This window comes from Periplaneta americana, chromosome 16 (genome assembly GCF_040183065.1).
Source record: "Periplaneta americana isolate PAMFEO1 chromosome 16, P.americana_PAMFEO1_priV1, whole genome shotgun sequence".
Lineage (NCBI taxonomy): Eukaryota > Metazoa > Arthropoda > Insecta > Blattodea > Blattidae > Periplaneta > Periplaneta americana.
This window is the reverse complement of record NC_091132.1, coordinates 174,883,421-174,905,134: the sequence shown is the minus strand read 5'-3', so window position 1 is coordinate 174,905,134 and position 21,714 is coordinate 174,883,421. Positions and strand designations below refer to the sequence as shown.

Genomic DNA, 21,714 nt, shown 5'->3' with positions numbered 1-21,714 from the left:
GTCTTTGTAGCTAAATTTCGGGATGTTTGTAGCCGACGCTCTCGTGTTCAGGTTGGCAACGCTGCCAGAGAGGGAGAGACACTTCTGTCCCGTATCTTACATAAATGGTAGACCTACTGTAGGCATGGTATAGAAAGGAATATATTTCGAGTACAACACACGTAGGCAGCTATTAATGGATATAGACACTTCGAACTTGATATTGGCACTACTCCTGAAAAACGAATGATGGCAACTCTGCACATTGTTCAGGCATATTAGTTTTTACTTTTATTTTGAGGTGTCTTTGATTTGGAAATCGTGATGACCATATTTCGATAATTCAACTTTTTTTTTTTTTTTTTTTTTTTTTTTTTAGTTACGGCGCTGGCCTTTAGGCAGTGTTGCCAACACAAATTGTATCGCCGTCAGTCTAACCCCTGGAAATAAGTCAGAATCCGTCAAAATAAAAAAATAATAAATACGGTAAGACAAATAAAAGCAAAATCGCAACTTCCTTACCAATCTTCATTGTAATAATAATTCATCCACAACATGTGCCTCTAGTTCTGCAGTTGACGTGTTAGATTGGTCTACGCTCCCCCAAAAATTAAACAATTAAAAATAAGATCAGGTAAAAGAAATCAAAAGACTATTCCGACAGAAAACCCGTTACCCGTCAAAAGCATTTTCCCGTCCGCTATATTGAAATTCGTCAGTTTTCAAGTTTTGACCGAATTTCCGTCTGTTGGCAACACTGCCTTTACGAACTAGGAGATCACGGCTACCTTGATCTCTATTCCTGCTGAACATGTACTTATGTGTTCAAAGCACTTTCATTGTTTCTGTTATTGTACTAATGTTTTACCTCAATGTTATTATTTAAATTGAAATTTAAAACGCAGCTAAGTAAGTACGTTTCTTCTCGCACAAAATGCTGCATATTGTTATGCAGCTCACATAAGACCTCTTCTTCACAATGAAACTTTGTCTTAAACCAAGTCCGTTTGAAATATTTAGAATGAAAGATACATCCGAAAATCGGTACTTACTTCTCAGTATTATATTGAAACTCTCTGTTTTAGTGTACGTGTGCCGAAAGTGTAGAAATGTGATTCACTGTCTTCCATTAACCTCCAATTATAGTCTAAAAATAATTTAGTATTTAAAGGTAGTCAGGAAGCAAGTGTGTTCTAGACTGATAGATCCTAAATTTATATTTCGTAATTATTTATATAATGGCACCATGGATTATTCGTATTCGACACATAGTAGCAACGTCTGGTCGTAGAGATGTTTTGCATGATGTTCAATATTCCACCAACATATATTTCCCTCAAAATTTCTGGTTAAAGGTTAAGTTAGATGAGATAGTTAATCAACATGTGGCACAGGAATGTGACAAGTTCGATGAGATAGGTTAGTGACAAAGGTCAGCATAACTGTGACAAGGTTAGAGTGGGTTGGACGAGAGGAGATACAGAATTGTCACAAGTTCAGATGAGGGAATAGGTATCTGTCCATAGTTGGTGCCATGTAGTGAACAAAAACTTTAAATTTTACTTTTATTTGTTATGTGAGAGTTCAAAATCTTGTGAAATTTAATTACCCTAACACAAACCGGTTGATTATTATTATGGAAGCTGCGAATTCCACTAAGGTATTTACTATGCACTATGTATGACATTCAACTGTTTCGCGGAATTTAAGTTAAGGCTAGTTCACAATAAACCAGAAACGGCAACGAAAACGGAAATAATATTAAAATAAATGTATTTAAATCTTAGCATTCACAATCAACTATTGTGACTGCTCACATTTAAATACATTTATTTTAACAATATTTCCGTTCTTGTTCTCGCTTCCGTGTCTGGTTTATTGTGAACCAGCCTTTAGTTTCTTTATCGCCTCTTTCAGTTGTAATGGATGTTATCAAGAAGGAACCAGAGATCGACCCATTGGCGATAGAAACAAATGACAACACAGATTCGGAGGAGAAGAAGCCATTCTCAGAGGTAAATTAAAAATTATTGCCATCTATTTTATATATGCGTTATTTATATTATTATTATTATTATTATTATTATTATTATTATTATTATTATTATTGTTATTATTATTATTTATTCAATAATTATGTAAAAACCATATTTCACCATGAGGCATACTAGATAGAATTGGATGTTTACAGTCATCATACAAAATTAAACGGGTGCAACGATGATCTCCATAGTACAAAATATATAGCCCAAGAAGACGGATGCAATCGTGATATAATCAGTAATACAGTAAATAAATTGAACAAGGTAGAGTATACACCGGCCACTGAACGAATATTGCACACTTTTATCACTGCCAATGTGGCGCTATAAACCAATTTTCATTTCTTTTGTCACAACCACAACACATTTCAATTCCCAATATTTTTCAAAGATATTGTCATGGTCAGTCACTGAAGCACAGATTTTGAGGTGTAATGTAATTATTATGAAAGTCGCCATATTTTATTTCTGGCATTGCGATTGACTTCCACTAGATAGTTCCCGATACGAGTAGCAGGGTTGGCAATAAATGCAAACGAAATTGTACTAAACGTGATGAGTGTTACTACAGGTGTGTAGTGTTATGTGACAGATTACGTTAGGTTTAATAAGGTGTGTAGTATTATGTGAGAGGTTAGGTTAGTTTTAATTAGGTGTGTATTATGTGACAAGTTAAGTTAGGTTTGATTAGGTATGTAGTATTATGAGAAAGGTTAGGTTAGGTTTGATTAGGTGTGTATTATGTGACAAGTTAAGTTAGGTTTGATTAGATGTGTAGTATTATGAGAAAGGTTAGGTTAGGTTTGATTAGGTGTTTATTATGTGACAAATTAAGTTAGGTTTGATTACGTGTGTAGTCTTATGAGAAAGCGTAGATTAGGTTTGATTAGGTGTGTATTATGTGACAAGTTAAGTTAGGTTTGGTTAGGTGTGTAGTATTATGAGAGAGGTTAGGTTAAGTTGATTAGGTGTCTATTATGTGACAAGTTAAGTTAACTTTGATTAGGTGTGTAGTATTATGAGAGAGGTTAGGTTTGATTAGGTGTTTAGTATTATGAGAAAGGTTAGGTTAGGTTTGATTAGGTGTGTATTATATAACAAGTTAAGTTAGGTTTGATTAGGTGTTTAGGATTATGAGAAAGGTTAGGTTAGGTTTGATTAGGTGTGTATTATATAACAAGTTAAGTTAGGTTTGATTAGGTGTTTAGGATTATGAGAAAGGTTAGGTTAGGTTTGATTAGGTGTGTATTATATAACAAGTTAAGTTAGGTTTGATTAGGTGTTTAGGATTATGAGAAAGGTTAGGTTAGGTTTGATTAGGTGTGTATTATATAACAAGTTAAGTTAGGTTTGATTAGGTGTTTAGGATTATGAGAAAGGTTAGGTTAGGTTTGATTAGGTGTGTATTATATAACAAGTTAAGTTAGGTTTGATTAGGTGTTTAGGATTATGAGAAAGGTTAGGTTAGGTTTGATTAGGTGTGTATTATATAACAAGTTAAGTTAGGTTTGATTAGGTGTTTAGGATTATGAGAAAGGTTAGGTTAGGTTTGATTAGGTGTGTATTATATAACAAGTTAAGTTAGGTTTGATTAGGTGTTTAGGATTATGAGAAAGGTTAGGTTAGGTTTGATTAGGTGTGTATTATATAACAAGTTAAGTTAGGTTTGATTAGGTGTTTAGGATTATGAGAAAGGTTAGGTTAGGTTTGATTAGGTGTGTAGTATTATTACTATGTTGGCGACACTGAAACCCACTGTTACATTAACGAAATATGACCCTATTCTTCATTCAGCCACGATTTTCGTTTATAAGTAAGGTACGTATTTAGGGCAGGTTGAGTGGGGTTACAGCTCTCCCTGTGATCACATTAATTTCTACTAACCAATTCTATAAATCCAAGGCATTTTCAAGGTATTTTATCAATTTCCTATAGTGTCTGGGACATAAGTAATCTTCACCAATAAATCGAAGCACAAATTAGAAGCTGACAAGTAAACGCAGCCTAATGTTGAGGGAAACGGGAATACCTTGAGAAAAACACTGCAATGTCTGCTTTTTCCACCATGAATTCCGTCATGATCTGTCCGAGGATCGAACTCGAGTCACTTGGATAAGACTTAAGCACGCTTGTGCCTGGGCCACAGGCACTTGTGGAAACAAGGTTTCTTAGTACTTAATCGTATCCGGGGTTTTCCCTCAACCTATTAATAGCAAATGTTGGATAACTTTCGGTGCTGGACTCTGGACTCATTTCCTGGCATTATCACCTTCATTTCTCTGAGATCATTGCAGTTCAAAAGCATCTTAACCCCTTTCAGACCTGGTGTACATTATAGTGTATATATATTTTGGAATGTCTTCGATACTTTTGAATATTTTGAAAAATTCAGTGTGATAGAAATGGAGAATATTATTTTTTAAACATTTCTAAAAATTAAATTTTTTAAATTTTGGGGCCCCAGGTGTCAAAATTGTCCCCAAATTTTTATTTTCTGTGCAGACTTGATTTGGGAATTTTGGATCCCCAGAATGATTATGTGACCAGTTTTTTTTAAATATAAATTCAGGACTGGAGGGGTTAAAATGAACAATTAAAAAATGTCTAGTCTACATACTACTTCAAATTGTTCTCATAAATTCTCCCCCTTACTGTAACTAGTATCCAAGCCTTGTATGAAGAACCAGAGTGTATATTTTAACATTTAACTTCATATTCAATACTACAAATTTAATCTACTGACATATTTTATCTCTACATTGTCCAGGATGTCAATTTACTGAATCTGCACCCAACTGAGATAAAGACAGAATGTAAGGATTTCGGCTATGATGTCACATCAGAGTTGCAAGACGCAGAAACTCCAGTGACAATTAATGTTCCCATGATAAAGTGTGAAGTTGAGGTGAGTGGAGATCATATGGTGCACCATGTCTTTCAATACTTATACAAGTTTGAATGTGATAGTTTGGTGTTGCAATTATGGATAAGAAATTATTTTTTTCCTGTAGTTTTTATAATAATTTTCTTCGAAATATTGTTATATTCCATTTTCTTTTTCTTACTAGACAACAATAACCGCAGCATGTTCTGCAATATATAAATATGACCATTAGTGTCAGAAAGCAATTTTAATAATAGTGCCTTCATTGAAATGTGTTATTAATAAATGTTGTTATCCTTGACATCTATGCATATGCACAAAATAAAATAGTTTCAGCGAACTTCAGTCATACGAATTTCAGAAATGAAATATATACATCGTGAAAAAAAATATATATATATATATATGTAAACATAGTTTTTTCCTTTTGTTTTGTAATGTACTTCGCGAAAAATCATGTGTTAGATTATTTAACGTGTACTATACTAGTATTTGTCCTTAAAAGCCATTGTGCCTTATATTTTGGTTCAATTTTTCATCCTATATGGTTCTGTTTTATTTATTCAGTTTGTATGTTGTTAATAGTGAACTGTTTCTATCATATTACTTGATCATCTGCAAATAATATGTTCTTGACGATCACAATCAACAATATTTCTCCACACTCGTACGTTTGTTCCCATGAGCAATTCAGAACTCGTTACGAACTCATATCGAACGTCTTTCGATTCATGCACTAGTAGAGTACGTTGTCAGAACAAGCTTGGGATTTCACGTTGTTGAAAACTTTCTCGAACTGTTCTTTCATGGCCTTCTGACTTGTGAGTTTCTTCTCAGATTAAAATTATATTCATCTTACTTACTTAAATATTTATAAAATATATCACTAAGTATCACTTTCCAAATCACTCGTGATCGATTATTTTATAGTTTCAACCTGCCCAATCTCGAAGTTCTTTAACCTCAATTTAAGATTAAACCATCTGCGCATGTGTTAGCAGTTCATAATTCTTAATCGAAAACCAATTTCACTCGTTCTGAATGAGTTCCAAAGTATGTTGCAACAGGAAATTGCAAGTTCAGACTCAGTTCAGAATTAGTTCAAGGCTTCGTGGAACGTATATTGAGATACTGTGCATGAGCAGGCAATTCAGAATCGATTCTAAGCTATCTTGAAACAAAGCTTGTATTTATTTATAACTTTTCACTTGTTCATCTCGAACCTACAATATTTACGTAAGACGTATGGACTACAATAAATTACTTAATCACTTATGGCTTTAAAGAAACCCGGAGGTTCATTTCCACCCTCACATAAGCCCGCCATTGGGCTCTATCCTAAGCAAGATTATTCCAGTCTCTACAATCATACCCCACCTCCCTCAAATCCATTTTAATATTATTCTCCCATCTACGTCTCGGCATTCCCAAAGGTATTTCCCTCCAGCCTTCCAACTAACTTTCTATACTGTATGCATTTCTGGATTCGCCTATACATGCTACAAGCCCTGCCCATCTCAAACGTCTTCCTCATTATATGAGATGAAGAATACAATGCGTGCAGTTCTGCATTCTGTAACTTTCTCCATTCTCCTGTAACTTCATCCCTCTTAGCTCCAAATATTTTCATAAGAACCGTATTCTCAAACACCCTTAACCTCTGTTCCTTTCTCAAAGTGAATAGCCAAATTTCACAGTCATACAGAACAACCGATATTGTAACTTGTTTTATAAATTCTAACTCTTAGGTTTTTTGACAGCAGATTGGATGACAAAAGCTTCTGAACCGAATAATAACAGGCATTTTCAATATTTATTCTGTGTTTAATTTCCTCCCGAGTATCATTTATATTTGTTACTGCTGCTGCAAGATATTTGAAGAAATTAGACAAAACAAACGAAAAATTATTAATGCAATTAACTCTTTAATATTATCACATCGAAGTGGATTCCACGAAAATGACTGACGAAATGTTGGTTCACAGTTAATCTCTGCAACAACTGTTAGTTTCACTTTTAAGTTGTAGGGAACCAAAGAACTTTATGAAAATGTTTCCTAAGAAATATAATCTCTTACTAGACATTTTACTTAGATTCTGAGGGATTTAAATGTAGATGTATTGTACCGGAAAAAGATGGACTATTTATTCAGTAAATTTATACACTTTTTGTGTTTTCTCTGCTTTCCTCCTTCAGGAACAGTTGCACACAGTAAAGGAAGAGCTAAAGCTGGAAGTAACAACACAGGAGAACGAGATTATAGCTGAAAGGTGAGCGTAGTGCGCAAGACTCCATTTTGTCCTTTGTTTTATTACTTTATTAAATATTTTTATTGATGAGGTGCCTACTATTACGGGCGGATTTTCCTTAATTATATTATGGTACAGCAAAATTACCACAGCAAATAAAAACTTAACTGCCCAAGTTTTCCTGGCGTTGGTATTAAAAACAAAGGACAGGCAGAAATCCATTCTATGGTAACGATTGTATACAAGATGAATGTTCAGCAAAGATCATCCACAAGTTACATTTCGCAGTCCATAAAAATTAATATGTAAATATACTCCATATTTATACTTACTTACAGTACTTACTGCTTTTAGATAATCCATAGGTTCATTGCCGCCCTCACATAAGCCCGCCATCGGTCCCTGTCCTCTGCAAGATTAATCCAGTCTCTATCATCATACCCCACCTCCCTCAAATTCTTTTAATATTATCCTCCCATCTACGTCTCGGCTTCCCGAAAGGTCTTTTTTTTCCCCTGACCTCCCAACTAACACTCTATATGCATTTCTGAATTCGCCCTTACGTGCTACATGCCCTGCCCATCTCAAGCGTCTGGATTTAATGTTTCTAATTATGTCAGGTGAAGAATACAATGCGTGCAGTTCTGTGTTGTGTAACTTTCTCCATTCTCCTGTAACTTCATCCCTCTTAGCCCCAAATATTGTCCTAATTATCGTAATCTCAAACACCCTTAACCTCTGTTCCTCTCACAAAGTGGGAGTCCAAGTTTTACAACCATAAAGAACAACCGGTAATATAACTGTTTTATAAATTCTAAAATTCGACATTTTTTGAGATCGGACTGGATGACAAAAGCTTCTCATCCGAATAATAACAGATATTTTCCATATTTATTGTACGTTTAATTTCCTCCCACATGTACATTTATATTTCTTACTGTTGCTCCAAGATATTTGAACTTTTCCTTTTCAAAGGATAAATTTTAAATTTTTATATTTCCATTTCGTACAATGTTCTGGTCACGAGACATAATGATATACCTACTTGTATTTTTTATTTTGGGGATTTTTTTCCAGACTCATCTCTATACTTGCTTCCAGTAAAATTCCCGTGTTTTCCCTAATAGTTTAAGTGGATTTTCTCCTAACATATATATTCATCTGCATAGACAAGCAGCTGGTGTAACCCTTTCAATTCCAAATCATTTCTGTTATCCTGGACTTTCCAAATGGCATATTCTACAGGAAAGTTAAAAAGTAAAGGAGATAGTGCATCTCCTTGCTTTAGCCCGCAGTGAATTGGAGAACTCGACAATTATAACACTTTCAAAAGCAACTTTACATAGAGCTTTCAAAATGTCCACTTTTTAACTCCTTCAATTGTTACATGCTATCTGCCCATGTAGTAATCGCAAAATATTGAATTACCTGCCGATTTTCATGATTAAATTGACAGTGACGAGTATTTTTTTAGATCGTATAATGTTCAGAAATCAGAACACTTTTAATATTTCGGCATACGGCCATCAGCAGTACTTAAAAATATGAGCTAATGAATCCTCCGTGATTTTTTCGAACTTGAGCGTATATATGTGGTATGTTCCTGCCAGATTTAATGTAATAGTCCCATTGTTCTTTGCGTGGTGTACTTAAACGAAACGGAATTATATAGGTATGTTGGGACTGTTTTAATTACCTTAATTAGGAGGGCCTCCACGCAGTCCGGACATCACACCTTACAATTTTTATTTTTGACATATATGAAGCAAACTATCTTGTTAGAAGATTATGCTGAGACGTTCATGTACATATTCATCTAGCATGTCCGGGTATAGAGGTGCTGTTACAGTATTCACAATAAAAAGAAAACATCCAATTATATTCTTTATAATAGCACACCATACATTTAGTCGACTAATGATAATGTTTCAACCCGATGAAAGTAGTTCAGTGCTATGTCGAATATGCTCCATGACTGTTCGGAGGGTTTTCAGAGTCCCATATTCGAACATTGTGCGGGTTAACTTTCACGACAGATAAAAAGTTGCCTTTTCAGGAAATATAGCATGAGTGGAGGAAATCCTGACCTTTCTTAAGGCATTCTAGAATCTGATCTCAGTTGCAAATTCTTGTCGCTGAGGTTTGTTGGTTGATTTAATTTCTTGAAGAATTGTTTATATTTATTATTCTTGTGTTACGTAACTTCCACATGGACAGCAACCCTCAGTGTCATCCACATCGGTGAGGATAACAAATACCTTACTATAATAATACCGGACAGCTAGCAGTTTTACGTGCGAACGACGATGGTGCTGCTACCTACCTGCCGGGATGGAGATACTCGCGAACCAAGCTGTAATCAACTGCAATGTATATTGTTGCTGGGCTAGTTAATTTGTTAATAGTTTTATGAATTAGTACTAGTGTTAAATGTCAGGGTGTATATGTGCTGTTTATAATTGTGACAATTGCAGCATTACAAATTGCTCCAAATCGTACTTTCGATTTCCGACAGTTCATAAAACGTGAGTCAACAACATTCTTTAGTAGGCCTAATTCCTTCGTCTTTGTGTTGATAGAAAAATACAAATTAGTTTTTTTTTATTTAGACCTAATAAATAAATAGAAATTAAAATGTATTGGATTTTAAGGTTTTATCAAATTAAGTTTTATTGTTGTCCACATGCCTTTACTAATTATTACAAGCATCAGATTACTATCAATTTTATCTTTGCAGTTGTCAGCAATGCGTATATAAAACATTACTGTAAATTCATTCCTAATGTCAGAATTGATTTTGTCTCGGTAAACCAAAGAAAAAATATGTAACAATTAATTACGGAAAGTAATACGAAGTATGCAATATTTCTCATAATTTGCAGCTTTGATATAAGATAATAATTTTACATCTAATATTATTCAACATTTCTTAAGTGTTTCATATATAATTCCTCATTAGTAACTCACGTTTTAAACAATAGTCCGAATCTCGCTATGTTAATATTTGTATATGTGGACGTAATTTTATCCCTCTGCGCTAGATGTCAGGTCCGCGATTTTTCGCACTCAAGCTAATGCTGCTAGTATACAACTGTCCGGTATTATTATAGTAAGGTATTTGAGGATAATACTTGCGTTAAAATTCTCAATAACAACGATAATAATTTCGCTGCGCCTTTGTCTTCCCTTCATATGGAATCGAAATGAGGGAAGTTCGATAGGGTCACCAAGGACCTTAAAGCTGTTAGGCCTGGTGCACAATAAATCGGGAATGGAAACGTTAACTAGAAAGGAAAAATTGTTAATATATATATATATATATATATATATATATATATATGTGTGTGTATTTAAATGTGAACGTTCACAATTAACCAGAAGCTCGCTGGAGCCCGGACACTGGAACGGAACTTTGTCCTTCTAGTTTCCCATCACAGCCTGCTAGATTCTTTGTCTAATATTAAACATATTTGGTTGTATATTGTAAGGAAGCCGTGAGAATTCACTTTCAATGTATGCTACGTATGGAAGTGACCAGAATCCCACGTGAATTGAATTCTTAATATTCTGCGTCTTGTTTTTAAAGTTGGTTGATCTGTGTTTATGTTGGCTGGCTTGTATTAATGAGAGAACGTCATTGGTCAATCACACACAAATAACATCAGAATGCGTAATATCGGCTTTACGTATTATCGATATGCATATTGACAGGGATAATCGTTTCCGTTCTCGTTTTTTTGTGAATCAAAAATCTTTACGTTCACGCCCTCCGCTTCCCGTTCTCATTCCCAGTTTTTTGTGGACCTGTCTTTATAGGCTTCGGTTCTATAAATCTCATTAATTTTATTATAATTTTATGAAATGGATGCTTTACTATTATGATTATTGCTTAGACTGACGATATATTTTCATTCTAGCATCGCTATTACCGACGACAATGTGTCAGGAGAGTGCAACAATGTTATAAAGGCACACGTGACTATGGGTCAAATTCCCAAGGATTTTATTTCCTCAGATGTCTGCGAAAGTTCTGTCGAATATCAAAATTACGACAAACTGTTCACACAAACTCAAGACAACAGGACCAAGTGTTCTATTCCCAATAAAACGGGTGGAAGCCCAAACAAGTGTAATATTTCTGGCACGGTTTCAGAAAGTTCAATATCTCCCGCAAGCCAGTTGCGGAGTGATACAGGTGAGAAGCAGTTCAAGTGCGATACTTGTGAAAAGTGTTTTTCGTATTCGTTAAGTTTGAAAAGGCATATGCTCAAACATAGTGGCGAGAAGCCTTTCCGATGCGATGTTTGTGGGAAATGTTTTTCGTATTCATGTAGTCTGAAAAAACACTCTCTGGTGCACACAGGTGAAAAGCCTTTCAGATGCGGTGTCTGCGGAAGGAGGTTTTCCCAGTCTGGCCATTTAAAAAGTCACGAGCGCCATCATACTGGAGAAAAACCGTTCAAGTGCGACGTCTGTGAAAAGAGCTACTCGTATTCGACTAATTTGAAACGGCATGTACTGACGCATACAGGCGAAAAGCCATTCAAATGTGTTGTTTGTGGAAAGGGTTTTGCGGATTCGGGGATTCTGAAAAGACACGTACTCATCCATGCTGAAGAGAGGGAATTAAAATGCGGCGTGTGCGGTAGATGTTTCTCTCAGTGGCGATATCTCAAAATTCACGCACGTGAGCACAATACCGATAAACGTTTGCAGTGTGATGTATGTGGAAAGTGTTTCTCAGGTTTGGGACAGCTAAAATCACATGCACGCTCTCATACGGGCGGCAAATCGATCATTTGCGATATCTGTGGGAAGAATTTTATTTATCTGGGGCAGCTGACAGCTCATCGACGCCTACACACTGGCGAGAAACCGTTTAAATGTGATGTCTGTGGAAAAAGTTTCTCGCAGTCCGGAACCTTACGATTTCATTTACGTCAACATACAGGTGAAAAACCATACAAATGCGGCGTGTGTGGGAAATGTTTTACGCAGTCCGGGTCTTTAAGAACACATGAACGTCAACACACCGGCGAGAGACCTTTCAAATGCAATGTGTGTGGGAAGTGTTTCACGGAATCTGGAACCTTGAAAGTTCATGTACGTCGTCATACTGGCGAAAAACCCTTCAAATGTCACGTGTGTGGGAAGTGTTTTCGCGTATCGGGACACCTGAGACGTCATGCTTATACGCACACGAAGAAAAACCAATTGAAATGCAGTAGTTCAGAAATGTGCCAGTGAAACGAAATCTGATTTTAATCATCAATCCATACAAGTAGTCTCCGCATGTGAACAAATGTACGTGTACTGAACCTTTTCTATTGGATGGAAGACAAAGAACATCTTCAAATCTCTACGATAATTAGTTCTAGTTTTAAAGCACAATCTCTTTATTTTTCGAAAGTTTAAGAATTTTCTTTTTGGTGTTTATTTACGTAAAGGATACCATACTTAACTCTCGTTTATGGAAAGACTTTATAATTAAACAGTGATGAATATGGAGCATGGTGGATGTTGTGAACGGTCTCTCAAACTAAATAGAAACATTATACATCGCCAAAATGCAAGTCGAGAAAGTGTGGTTTGAAGGTTTCAGGGCTTACATATGGTTGTGAAACTTGGACTCTCACTTTGATAGAGGAACAGCGGTTACGGGTATTTTAGAGTAAGTTGCTTTTAATAAAAAAATATTGTAGGTACAGGTTTCCAAGCGCAAAACAATATTTATCTGGGCTGTAAGTTGCACCACATTTATCTGGCGTCTTTCTGAAAGGCTTGTGACAATAATATGTTATACCAAATTATTATTAACTCAATGACTTAATGGTAATTCTGTCTGATAGATTTCCCCAGCTGTCTATTATTAACTGTAAAACAGAAATTCCATAAGATACCATCACATGTGACACAATGTTTAAATTTCAAAGTTTTTCGTTGATTACAGTGACATAAAATTAATTTATAGCTAAATTCAGAGCTTATATACATATTTATCTCTGTAATTTAGCATTTTCAACAAACTTCTTTTCTATTCTCTGTGCTACGAATTTCTGATGAACGTCTCTTTTTAAATGTTCAGAAATATTATATTCACAACTGAATTCGCTATCACAAAGCTTACACTTGCCAAAATATTAGTTTTTTTCAATGTGCAATGCTACATTGTTGAAATATTAATTTAAATTTAATGTAATTATTATTTAGGCCGAGTCGAAAATAGTTGAAGAGTCCACTGCAAGAATGATGGATGTCATTTGGAATACATTTTCCAGGAGAAGCAATTGAAAGTTTGATATGCTTAGCGCTCAAAGATTAACTGTGATTTTCCGATCATTACTGGACAATGACTATCAGTGTTAATGCCATAGATCTCTCTATATACATTCAATATGTCTTAAGCTATGCATTGACAGTCTTGGTTCATTTTCGACAAGAAAGTAACATCCATCATTCTTGCAGTGGACTCTTCAGTTATTACATAACAATAAAAATATACAACTGATGTTAATTTTCTAATGGAGGGACTTTTTGCATCCCGCCTGGAATCGAAGCTGGACTCGAGATTTTTATATGAAAATCGGGACATGTCCCGCCAAATTGGGACATCTGGCAACCCTGGGATCCATTGTGTACTAAAAATTAATCACATGGGTTATAAATATTGCAAATCTTTACTAAAAGTTAATCACATGGTTTATAAATATTGCAAATCTTTACTAAAATTAATCTCGTGGGTTATAAATATTGCAAATCTTTATTAAAAATTAATCACATGGATTATTAATATTGCAAATCTTTACTAAAAATTAATCACATGTGTTATAAATATTGCAAATCTTTGCTAAAAATTAATCACATGGGTTATAAATATTGCAAATCTTTACTAAAAATTAATCACATGTGTTATAAATATTGCAAATCTTTGCTAAAAATTAATCACATGGGTTATAAATATTGCAACTCTTTACTGAAAATTAATTACATAGGTTATAAATATTGCAAATCTTTACTAAAATTAATCACTTGGGTTATAAATATTGCAAATCTTTACTAAAAATTAATCACGTGGGTTATAAATATTGCAAATCGTTATTAAAAATTAATCACATGGGTTATAAATACTGCAAATCTTTACTAAAAATTAATCACATGGATTATAAATATTGCAAATCTTTACTGAAAATTAATCACATGGGTTATAAGTATTGCAAATCTTTACTAAAAATTAATCACATGGGTTATAAATATTGCAAATCTTTACTAAAAATTAATCACACGGGTTATAAATATTGCAAATCTTTACTAAAATTAATCACTTGGGTTATAAATATTGCAAATCTTTACTAAAAACTAATCACATGGGTTATAAATATTGCAAATCTTTACTAAAAATTTGTCAATGGGTTATAAATATTGCAAACCTTGACCTGATCATGTATGCAAAGTCCTCATATATGCACTTAATTCATTGTACTGTATGTTGACGTATATTTTATTTTCTGTCCTTGCAGCATTTTGCATACTTACGGAAATGAAACGCAGAACTTGAAGAACCCAGGCCCTGAGAATTGTGTCTCCTCAGAGAATCCTGCATGTGGAAGTACAGCTCGTATCCAGAAGACCTTGGAGTCACAGAAGCACAGGAATACAGGGACGAAGTCATTTAAGTGTGATACGTGTGGCAAGTTGTTATCGACTCTGCACAGTCTCAGGGAGCATATCCGTATTCACGAGGGCGTAAGTACATTCAAATGTTACATCTGTGGGAAATGTTTCACTAAATCAAGATATCTAAAAGCCCATGTGCGTTTGCACACAGGTGGGAAGCCATTCAAATGTGATATCTGCGGGAAATATATCTCAAATTTGGCAAATTTTAAAGAACACCTACGCACTCACTCGTCCGAGAGGCCTTTCATATGCCATATTTGTGGGAACTGTTTCTCAAAACCGGGAAATCTAAAAGATCATTTCCGAACACACACCGGCGACAAGCCATTCAAATGCGATGTCTGTGGGAAATGTTTCCCGCGATCGGGAAGTCTCAAAGACCATGTACGGACACACACAGGCGACAAACCATTCACATGCGATGTTTGTGGCAATTGTTTCTCGCATTCAGCGACTCTGCGACACCATGTACGCACGCACACGGGCGACAAACCGTTTAAATGCAATTTGTGTGGGAAATGTTTTGCAAGATCAGCAACTCTCAGACGCCATGTAGGCTCGCACACTGGCGACAAGCCGTTCAAGTGTGATAGTTGTGGGAAATGTTTCTCAAGGTTGGGAACCCTCGGAGATCATGTACGTACGCATATTAGCTAGAAGCTATTCAAATGCATTATCAATGTGATATGTTTCTTCCAGTCATTATCTTTTTGATTCAGTTTACATACACTCACTAGCGGAAAGCTATGAGAATTCCAAAAAATATAGAAAATGCTTTATAATTGCAGGCATCTCACAGGCCCGTTTTTATGTATAGAACTGTAGTTAGGTCAGAATGGACCAGAACGCAGTTCTGACTAAAATTTCAGTTGTACTTCACTAACAATATAAATAACCTTTTAATTCTAGCTAAATATTTATCTAGAGAAAATCAAAATTCGAGTGGGATTTAATTATTACACGATTAGAAGAAAATATATATAATTAGAAGAAAAAGTACTTTAATACAATAAAATATTAATTGACTTACTGAAATTCTATTTAACTAATGTTACGTTCACCAAAACGTTTGAACGGAGCCGCCATTTTCAGTTGACTGTCTTTGGAGTAAACAAATGACGATCGCAAAGCATGTTTTATAGTACCATAAAGAATTTGCATTTTGAAATGTTGGCAAATAAAGGAACAAATGGTAGGAAGGTGATAAAAACAGGAGAAAGTATATAAAGATCAGAAGAAATAAAATACTCTAATACAATAAAATAGATATTGACTTACTAAAATTTTATTTCACTAAAGTTACTTTCACCAAAATGTTTGAACGGAGCCACTATCAAAGCGGGAAACAAATTACGATCGCAGAGCATGTTTTATAGTACCGTAAAGAATTTGCAGTTTGGCAAACAAACAAACAAATGCTAGGGAACCGATAAAATTGTGCGATAAGCAGCCATGATTGGTTGAAAGACGTCCTTTCGTACCGTTTTATTGGTCAAAAGAAGTATGACGTAGTAAAAGTGTAATTCAATGAAACATTTCTGTATTTTTATCGGATAGCTACAATATTCGAGTAAATTTCAATTTAAAGTAGGCTTTCATTAAACAGAAATACACTATGTTAAAAAAAACGGAATGTGATGTGATCAGTCGACCTTTTTTCTCTATGCAGACAGACAGAGAATGCACTCTGTTGTATGAAAGTGAAGTTACTCTCAGGAAATGCTACTTATCTAGTCAATTTTCAGTGTCACCAATTGAAATTTTTTCTCGCTAAGTGATGAACAATTGAATGTACTTGCAAATGACCTGAATTTGGCAAAACATAAAAACTGGCCTCCTGAGACTGATATCACTGGAGTTTATGAAAGTGTGAACAGACTGTGACATTTTTTCGTTTGGTAGAAAAGCAACTCTTCATAACTGCTTTCCGTGAGGTTATTGACTTTGAAACTGAAACACATAAACTGAAAATTTTAAAACAAACGATCGACGCTCTGGCAATTTCAATATCAGAGTTCAAAAGATCATTCAGGACAGTGAATGAAGTAATGTCAAAAAAGAGAAATGCTGTCCTAGTCTCCCGGGCAAATGGGTTGATATTCTTAAGCAGTGTTGGCTCTCCACTTCTACAGTTCAATCCACACATTTATATACAATCGTGGTTCCGAAATGGCAGATGAAACAGCTTATAGAAAACGACAGCCAGAGAAAGAAGTTACAGTAGATATCAGACAATGTAGAGTCTTCTAAAATAGATTGTAAGGTGAGTTCCACTTACCAACTACATGACACGAAAGCAGTTTAAAGGTGTAGATACAGCTTTGAGCTCTGATATTTTACAATATCAAATTTCCCTTTTCAGTGTTGCCAAAAAGTTACAGTTACAATCCCCCCCCCCTCCTACCACTGTGACCCCAAAGAACGCAGCTGTAACTGTCTTCATTCTACAGCTACAGATGAACCGACCAATAACAAAATGTCTCCTTTTTGTTTTTAATCTTCAAACCTTAGAAACTGCTAGGACATTCACAAAGAAAAGTTTTTACAAATATTTGATCTTTAGTAATTTAAAGTGTAATATATCCTACATCATCCAGCAACAGTTAAGAATTGTACACCAATCAGTTATTCATTCATTTTGAACTTTAATACTGGAAATGTAAGATTTTTTATGCTCAACCATGCCGAAATGTAGTAATTATACACCTGGTATCAGACCTTTAATGCATGTCATTAAAGTACACCTACTCATTAAAGGTCAGGTCTTTCAGCCAATGACGACTCAGGTTACAACTGTTCAGCCAATGACGGTCAGCTTACTACCGTTATAAAACCGCAAGTATCGATTATTCTCGGATATGCAATCGAAAGAGAATTAGCGAAAAGTCACGGAGGATGGAAATCCAATACTGTCGCAGAAGGTTATGTTCTGTTACTATAATAATTAGCGTTAATTGTAAATAATATTCAAATTCAATTTGTCATCTCGTTTTTCAATGTCTAATTTAATTTAAATTTTATCTCTGTAGGTTCTTATGGCCTAGCAAGGTCAATGTGGATATCTGTTCCTCGGAAAAAATCAATACTTTCGCCTCTGCGCACATCTCACAACATACGGGACATTGCTCAAAAATTAATAATATCAAGTTAGAAATATGGTCGAGCATAAAAAGTCGTATGAAACTCGCCTATAATGGTAATTAAGAAGCTCGTATGAAAATTATGAAACTCGCTTGCGCTCGTTTCATAAATATCCATACTCACTTCTTAATTACCTTTATTATAGGCTCGTTGCATAATGTACTATTATATATCTTGATTACACAACTTTTAACACTGTTTCATTTCGGATTATGTATGATAAGTTTTTCTTGTGTTAAATTTTAACGTATCTTGTTAACATGTTCCGACCTATTTTGGGTCATCTTCAGAACTGGTCGTTGTTGGTCTTGGCGCCTCTTGTTTCTGTGTGGGTGCGTTCGTAATGTAGAGTCAAAGAGTGTATGTGTTTTGAAATTGAGTTGTGTGTTGAGAATATAGTTGGGGTGTGTTTTCGTGTGTCTGTATATTTCATATTGTTCTAGTGTGTTAAGTTTCTGGCTTTTTGGTTGGATGTGCAGTATTTCCATGTCTGTGTTGATGTCTCTGTAGGTGTGGTTAGCATTTGTGATGTGTTCTGCATCACAGCCATAACAGAATTACAAAACACCTCCACATATGCAGAACACATCACAAATGCTAACCACACCCACAGAGACATCAACACATACATGGAAATACTGCACATCCAACCAAAAAGCCAGAAACTTAACACACTAGAAAAATATGAGATATACAGACACACGAAAACACACCCCAACGAAATTCTCAACACAGAACTCAACTTAAAAACACATACACTCTTTTACTCTACACTACGAACGCACCCACACAGGAAGCAAGAGGTGCCAACACCAGCAACGACCAGTTCTGAAGATGACCCAAAATAAGTCGAAACATGTTAACAAGGTACGTTAAAATTTAACACAAGAAAGACTTATCATACATATTCCGTAAGATTTTTTATTTTGTTTGAGAAAAAACTGAGAAAAAATTCGGTATTTATTATTGCACTAAAATATTAGTCTTTCCTATTGTAAATCAACAGTTAAAAACATTGTTAGTTTCTCTGATAATTTAACCCTAAACTTTTTGGCAACACTGTACATTGTGGAAACAATACACAAAAAACATTGTCTCTGTGCAATATATTGAATAAATTTCAGTTTCATGACATACATTTAAATGCATAATTTAATTATTTAAAATCAAAACTGCTTCAACAAACTGCTGCCTTCTGTGTTCAGCGAAGAAGAGCCACCAGAATAGCCAACTTATATATCAGGTACGTAAGCCTTCAATTATTAAAAATTAATTTAATTACGAAATATTTATTTATTTTTTGTTATAAATGTGGTATTTGCCTGTTGTTTTCAGTTCTTGTAGTCAATAAAATTAGACATATAGGGGAGAGTCGGGTAGTATCGGACATCGGGTAGTATTGGACAGTGCGTTTCTTTCATCTACCACCATATGGTAGTACCTGAATGACATGGTTACGTTTCTCTATGCGACATCACAGAAACGTAACCACGTCAATCAGGTACTATCATCGTGTGGTAGATGAAAGAAACTCACTGTCCGATATTACCCGATGTCCGATACTACCCGACTCTCCCCTACATTAATACAGAGCCTTCATCCATGAGTGTGTGGTGGCTCACAGCTGTTTGCTGACAGAGTCGGATATTCATAGCTACCTAGGTCAAGTGCATCGATTGCTCGTGAAAACTGCAATAACCACCTGTCTTTGTCACAGAAGATGTTGGAAATGGTTTCTCACATCTCATCTTTCACACCTTTTAAGAAAATTTTCATTAACACGCATAAGTTCTTCTGAAATTGCTGCAATTTCCTTTCTTATGTTGTCTTTCAGCTCTTCTAACATATCCGGGTTATTTCCATACACTTTATTTTATTACTTTTTAAGTTCCTATAAGTAGACATCCCGCATGGTATTACAAGAATATCCACTGTAAGATCTCATAATTAATGTATGCAAAAATAGCCATGTACCGCTTTATTTCTTCAGGAATTGAAGCCATGTGATAATGTGAGTAGAGTTAATATCTGCAGTTGAATGTTGGATAATGTTAATAATAGCTCTATGACTTACTTACTTACTGGCTTTTAGAGAACCCAAAGGTTCATTTCCGCACTCACATAAGCCCACCATCAGTCCCTATCCTGGCCTTCTGTGCCCAAGGTTGCGGGTTCGATCCCAGGCCAGATTGATGGCATTTAAGTGTGCTTAAATGCGACAGGCTCATGTAAGTAGATTTACTGGCATGTAAAAGAACTCCTGCGGGACAAAATTCCGGCACATCCGGCGACGCTGATATAACCTCTGCAGTTGCGAGCGTCGTTAAATAAAACATAACACATTCGGTCCCTATCCTGAGCCAGATTAATCCGTCTCACCTTTCTGAAATTCATTTTAATATTATCCTCCAATCTACGTCTCGGTCTCCCCCAAAAGTCTTTTTGCCTGGAGCCTCCCAACTAACTTCTTCTCTTCGAAATCTTGAACTCTTCTATTCCTTCATACCTGTCGTCTCGCTTCACTTACCTTTCTTCCCACCACAATCTGAACACACGCTCTCGTCATGAAACAATACTAACAATACCATCCCATCGCACCTCCTCATACTCATCTTCTTTCAAAATAGCCCTACCAAGACTCTGGAATTCGTTACCTGCTAGCATCAGGGACTGTCGAAATAAAATTGAATTCAAACGCAAACTTACTAGGCACTTGGTCAGTAATTGAGACTCGTTCAGACATGGTTTCTTGTAAATAGTTCTCTTAATCTATGACAAAATATTTCAATATATGGTAATTTCATCACTATAGAATTTTGTTATTCTAGGTTTAATTTGTTATTCAGTAAATACAAACATATTCTTTGTTCTTAACTTCTATGATAAATTATCTAGCTTTCATTAATCAGGTAATATTGTCGTACTTTAATTTTTATTGTAATTGTAATTGTAAATTTAATATTAATTGTAATTTTATTCTTCATATTATAGTTGTAATCCCCTGGTAGAGGGGCAGAGAAGGCCTGACGGCCTTATCTCTACCAGGTTAAATAAATAAATAAATACTAATAATTCTAACACTCTATATGCATTTCTGGATTCGCCCATCTCAAACATTTGGATTTAATGTTCCTAATTATGTCAGGTGAAGAATACAATGCGTGCAGTTCTGTGTTGTGTAACTTTCTCCATTCTCCTGTAACTTCATCCCTCTTAGCCCCAAATATTTTCCTAAGCGCCTTATTCTCAAACACCCTTAACCTCTATTCCCCTCTCAAGTGAGGGTCCAAGTTTCATAACCATACAGAACAACCGGTAATATAACTGTTTTATAAATTCTAACTTTCAGATTTTTGGACAGCAGACTAGATGACAAAAGCTTCTCAACCGAATAATAACAGACATTTCCTATATTTTACAAAATTGCCGTGAATGCGCAGAGGTACTGGGATAACATAATTAAACCATTATCTGATAGTACAGAGGCATTTTTTTCAACAAGCACATGCGGCTGATCTCTCGTTAACATTAATTGTGGGAATTTTTTAAGATAGAGTCTTGAGTAAGGAAGTATGACTAGTGCTGTTTTCAGATCTTACCATTTACGATCTCTGTTTACAGGGGAACTTAAAAAATAAATTGTATCGAATAAGCTGCATATGTTAGAAGAACTGAAAGGCAATGTAGTAAGGGAAATTGCATCAGTTTCAGAACTAATTGTTTTGTATTAATTTACTTTCCA

General features: G+C 35.2%; 1 protein-coding gene across 3 annotated transcripts; it reads left to right on the top strand.

Annotated features, from left to right (window-relative positions):
• Positions 1-783: 783 nt before the first annotated feature.
• On the top strand, positions 784-16,114 carry LOC138691997 (zinc finger protein OZF-like). Of its 3 annotated transcripts, XR_011329997.1 has the most exons (6): positions 784-888; positions 1,897-1,994; positions 4,789-4,926; positions 7,102-7,175; positions 11,072-12,825; positions 14,672-14,799. XR_011329997.1 is itself a non-coding variant. In XM_069814735.1 (5 exons), the coding sequence occupies exons 1-5, from the start codon at positions 852-854 to the stop codon at positions 15,486-15,488; spliced, it is 1,164 nt and encodes a 387-aa protein (XP_069670836.1). In that variant the 5' UTR covers positions 784-851; the 3' UTR covers positions 15,489-16,114. The 3 variants fall into 3 exon arrangements, 2 of the variants coding, with proteins under 2 accessions (XP_069670836.1, XP_069670835.1); XM_069814735.1 differs by lacking the exon at positions 11,072-12,825 and having other exon boundaries at positions 14,672-16,114; XM_069814734.1 differs by lacking the exon at positions 14,672-14,799 and having other exon boundaries at positions 11,072-13,062.
• The last annotated feature ends 5,600 nt before the right edge of the window (positions 16,115-21,714 follow it).

Excerpts from the sequence above, each read along its gene's own strand:
- LOC138691997 (XM_069814734.1), top strand. The coding sequence starts at position 852 with ATGTTATTATTTAAATTGAAATTTAAAACGCAGCTAA. Across the intron at positions 889-1,896 it reads GAAATTTAAAACGCAGCTAA|TTGTAATGGATGTTATCAAG; the intron begins GTAAGTACGTTT and ends CGCCTCTTTCAG. Across the intron at positions 1,995-4,788 it reads AGAAGAAGCCATTCTCAGAG|GATGTCAATTTACTGAATCT; the intron begins GTAAATTAAAAA and ends TACATTGTCCAG.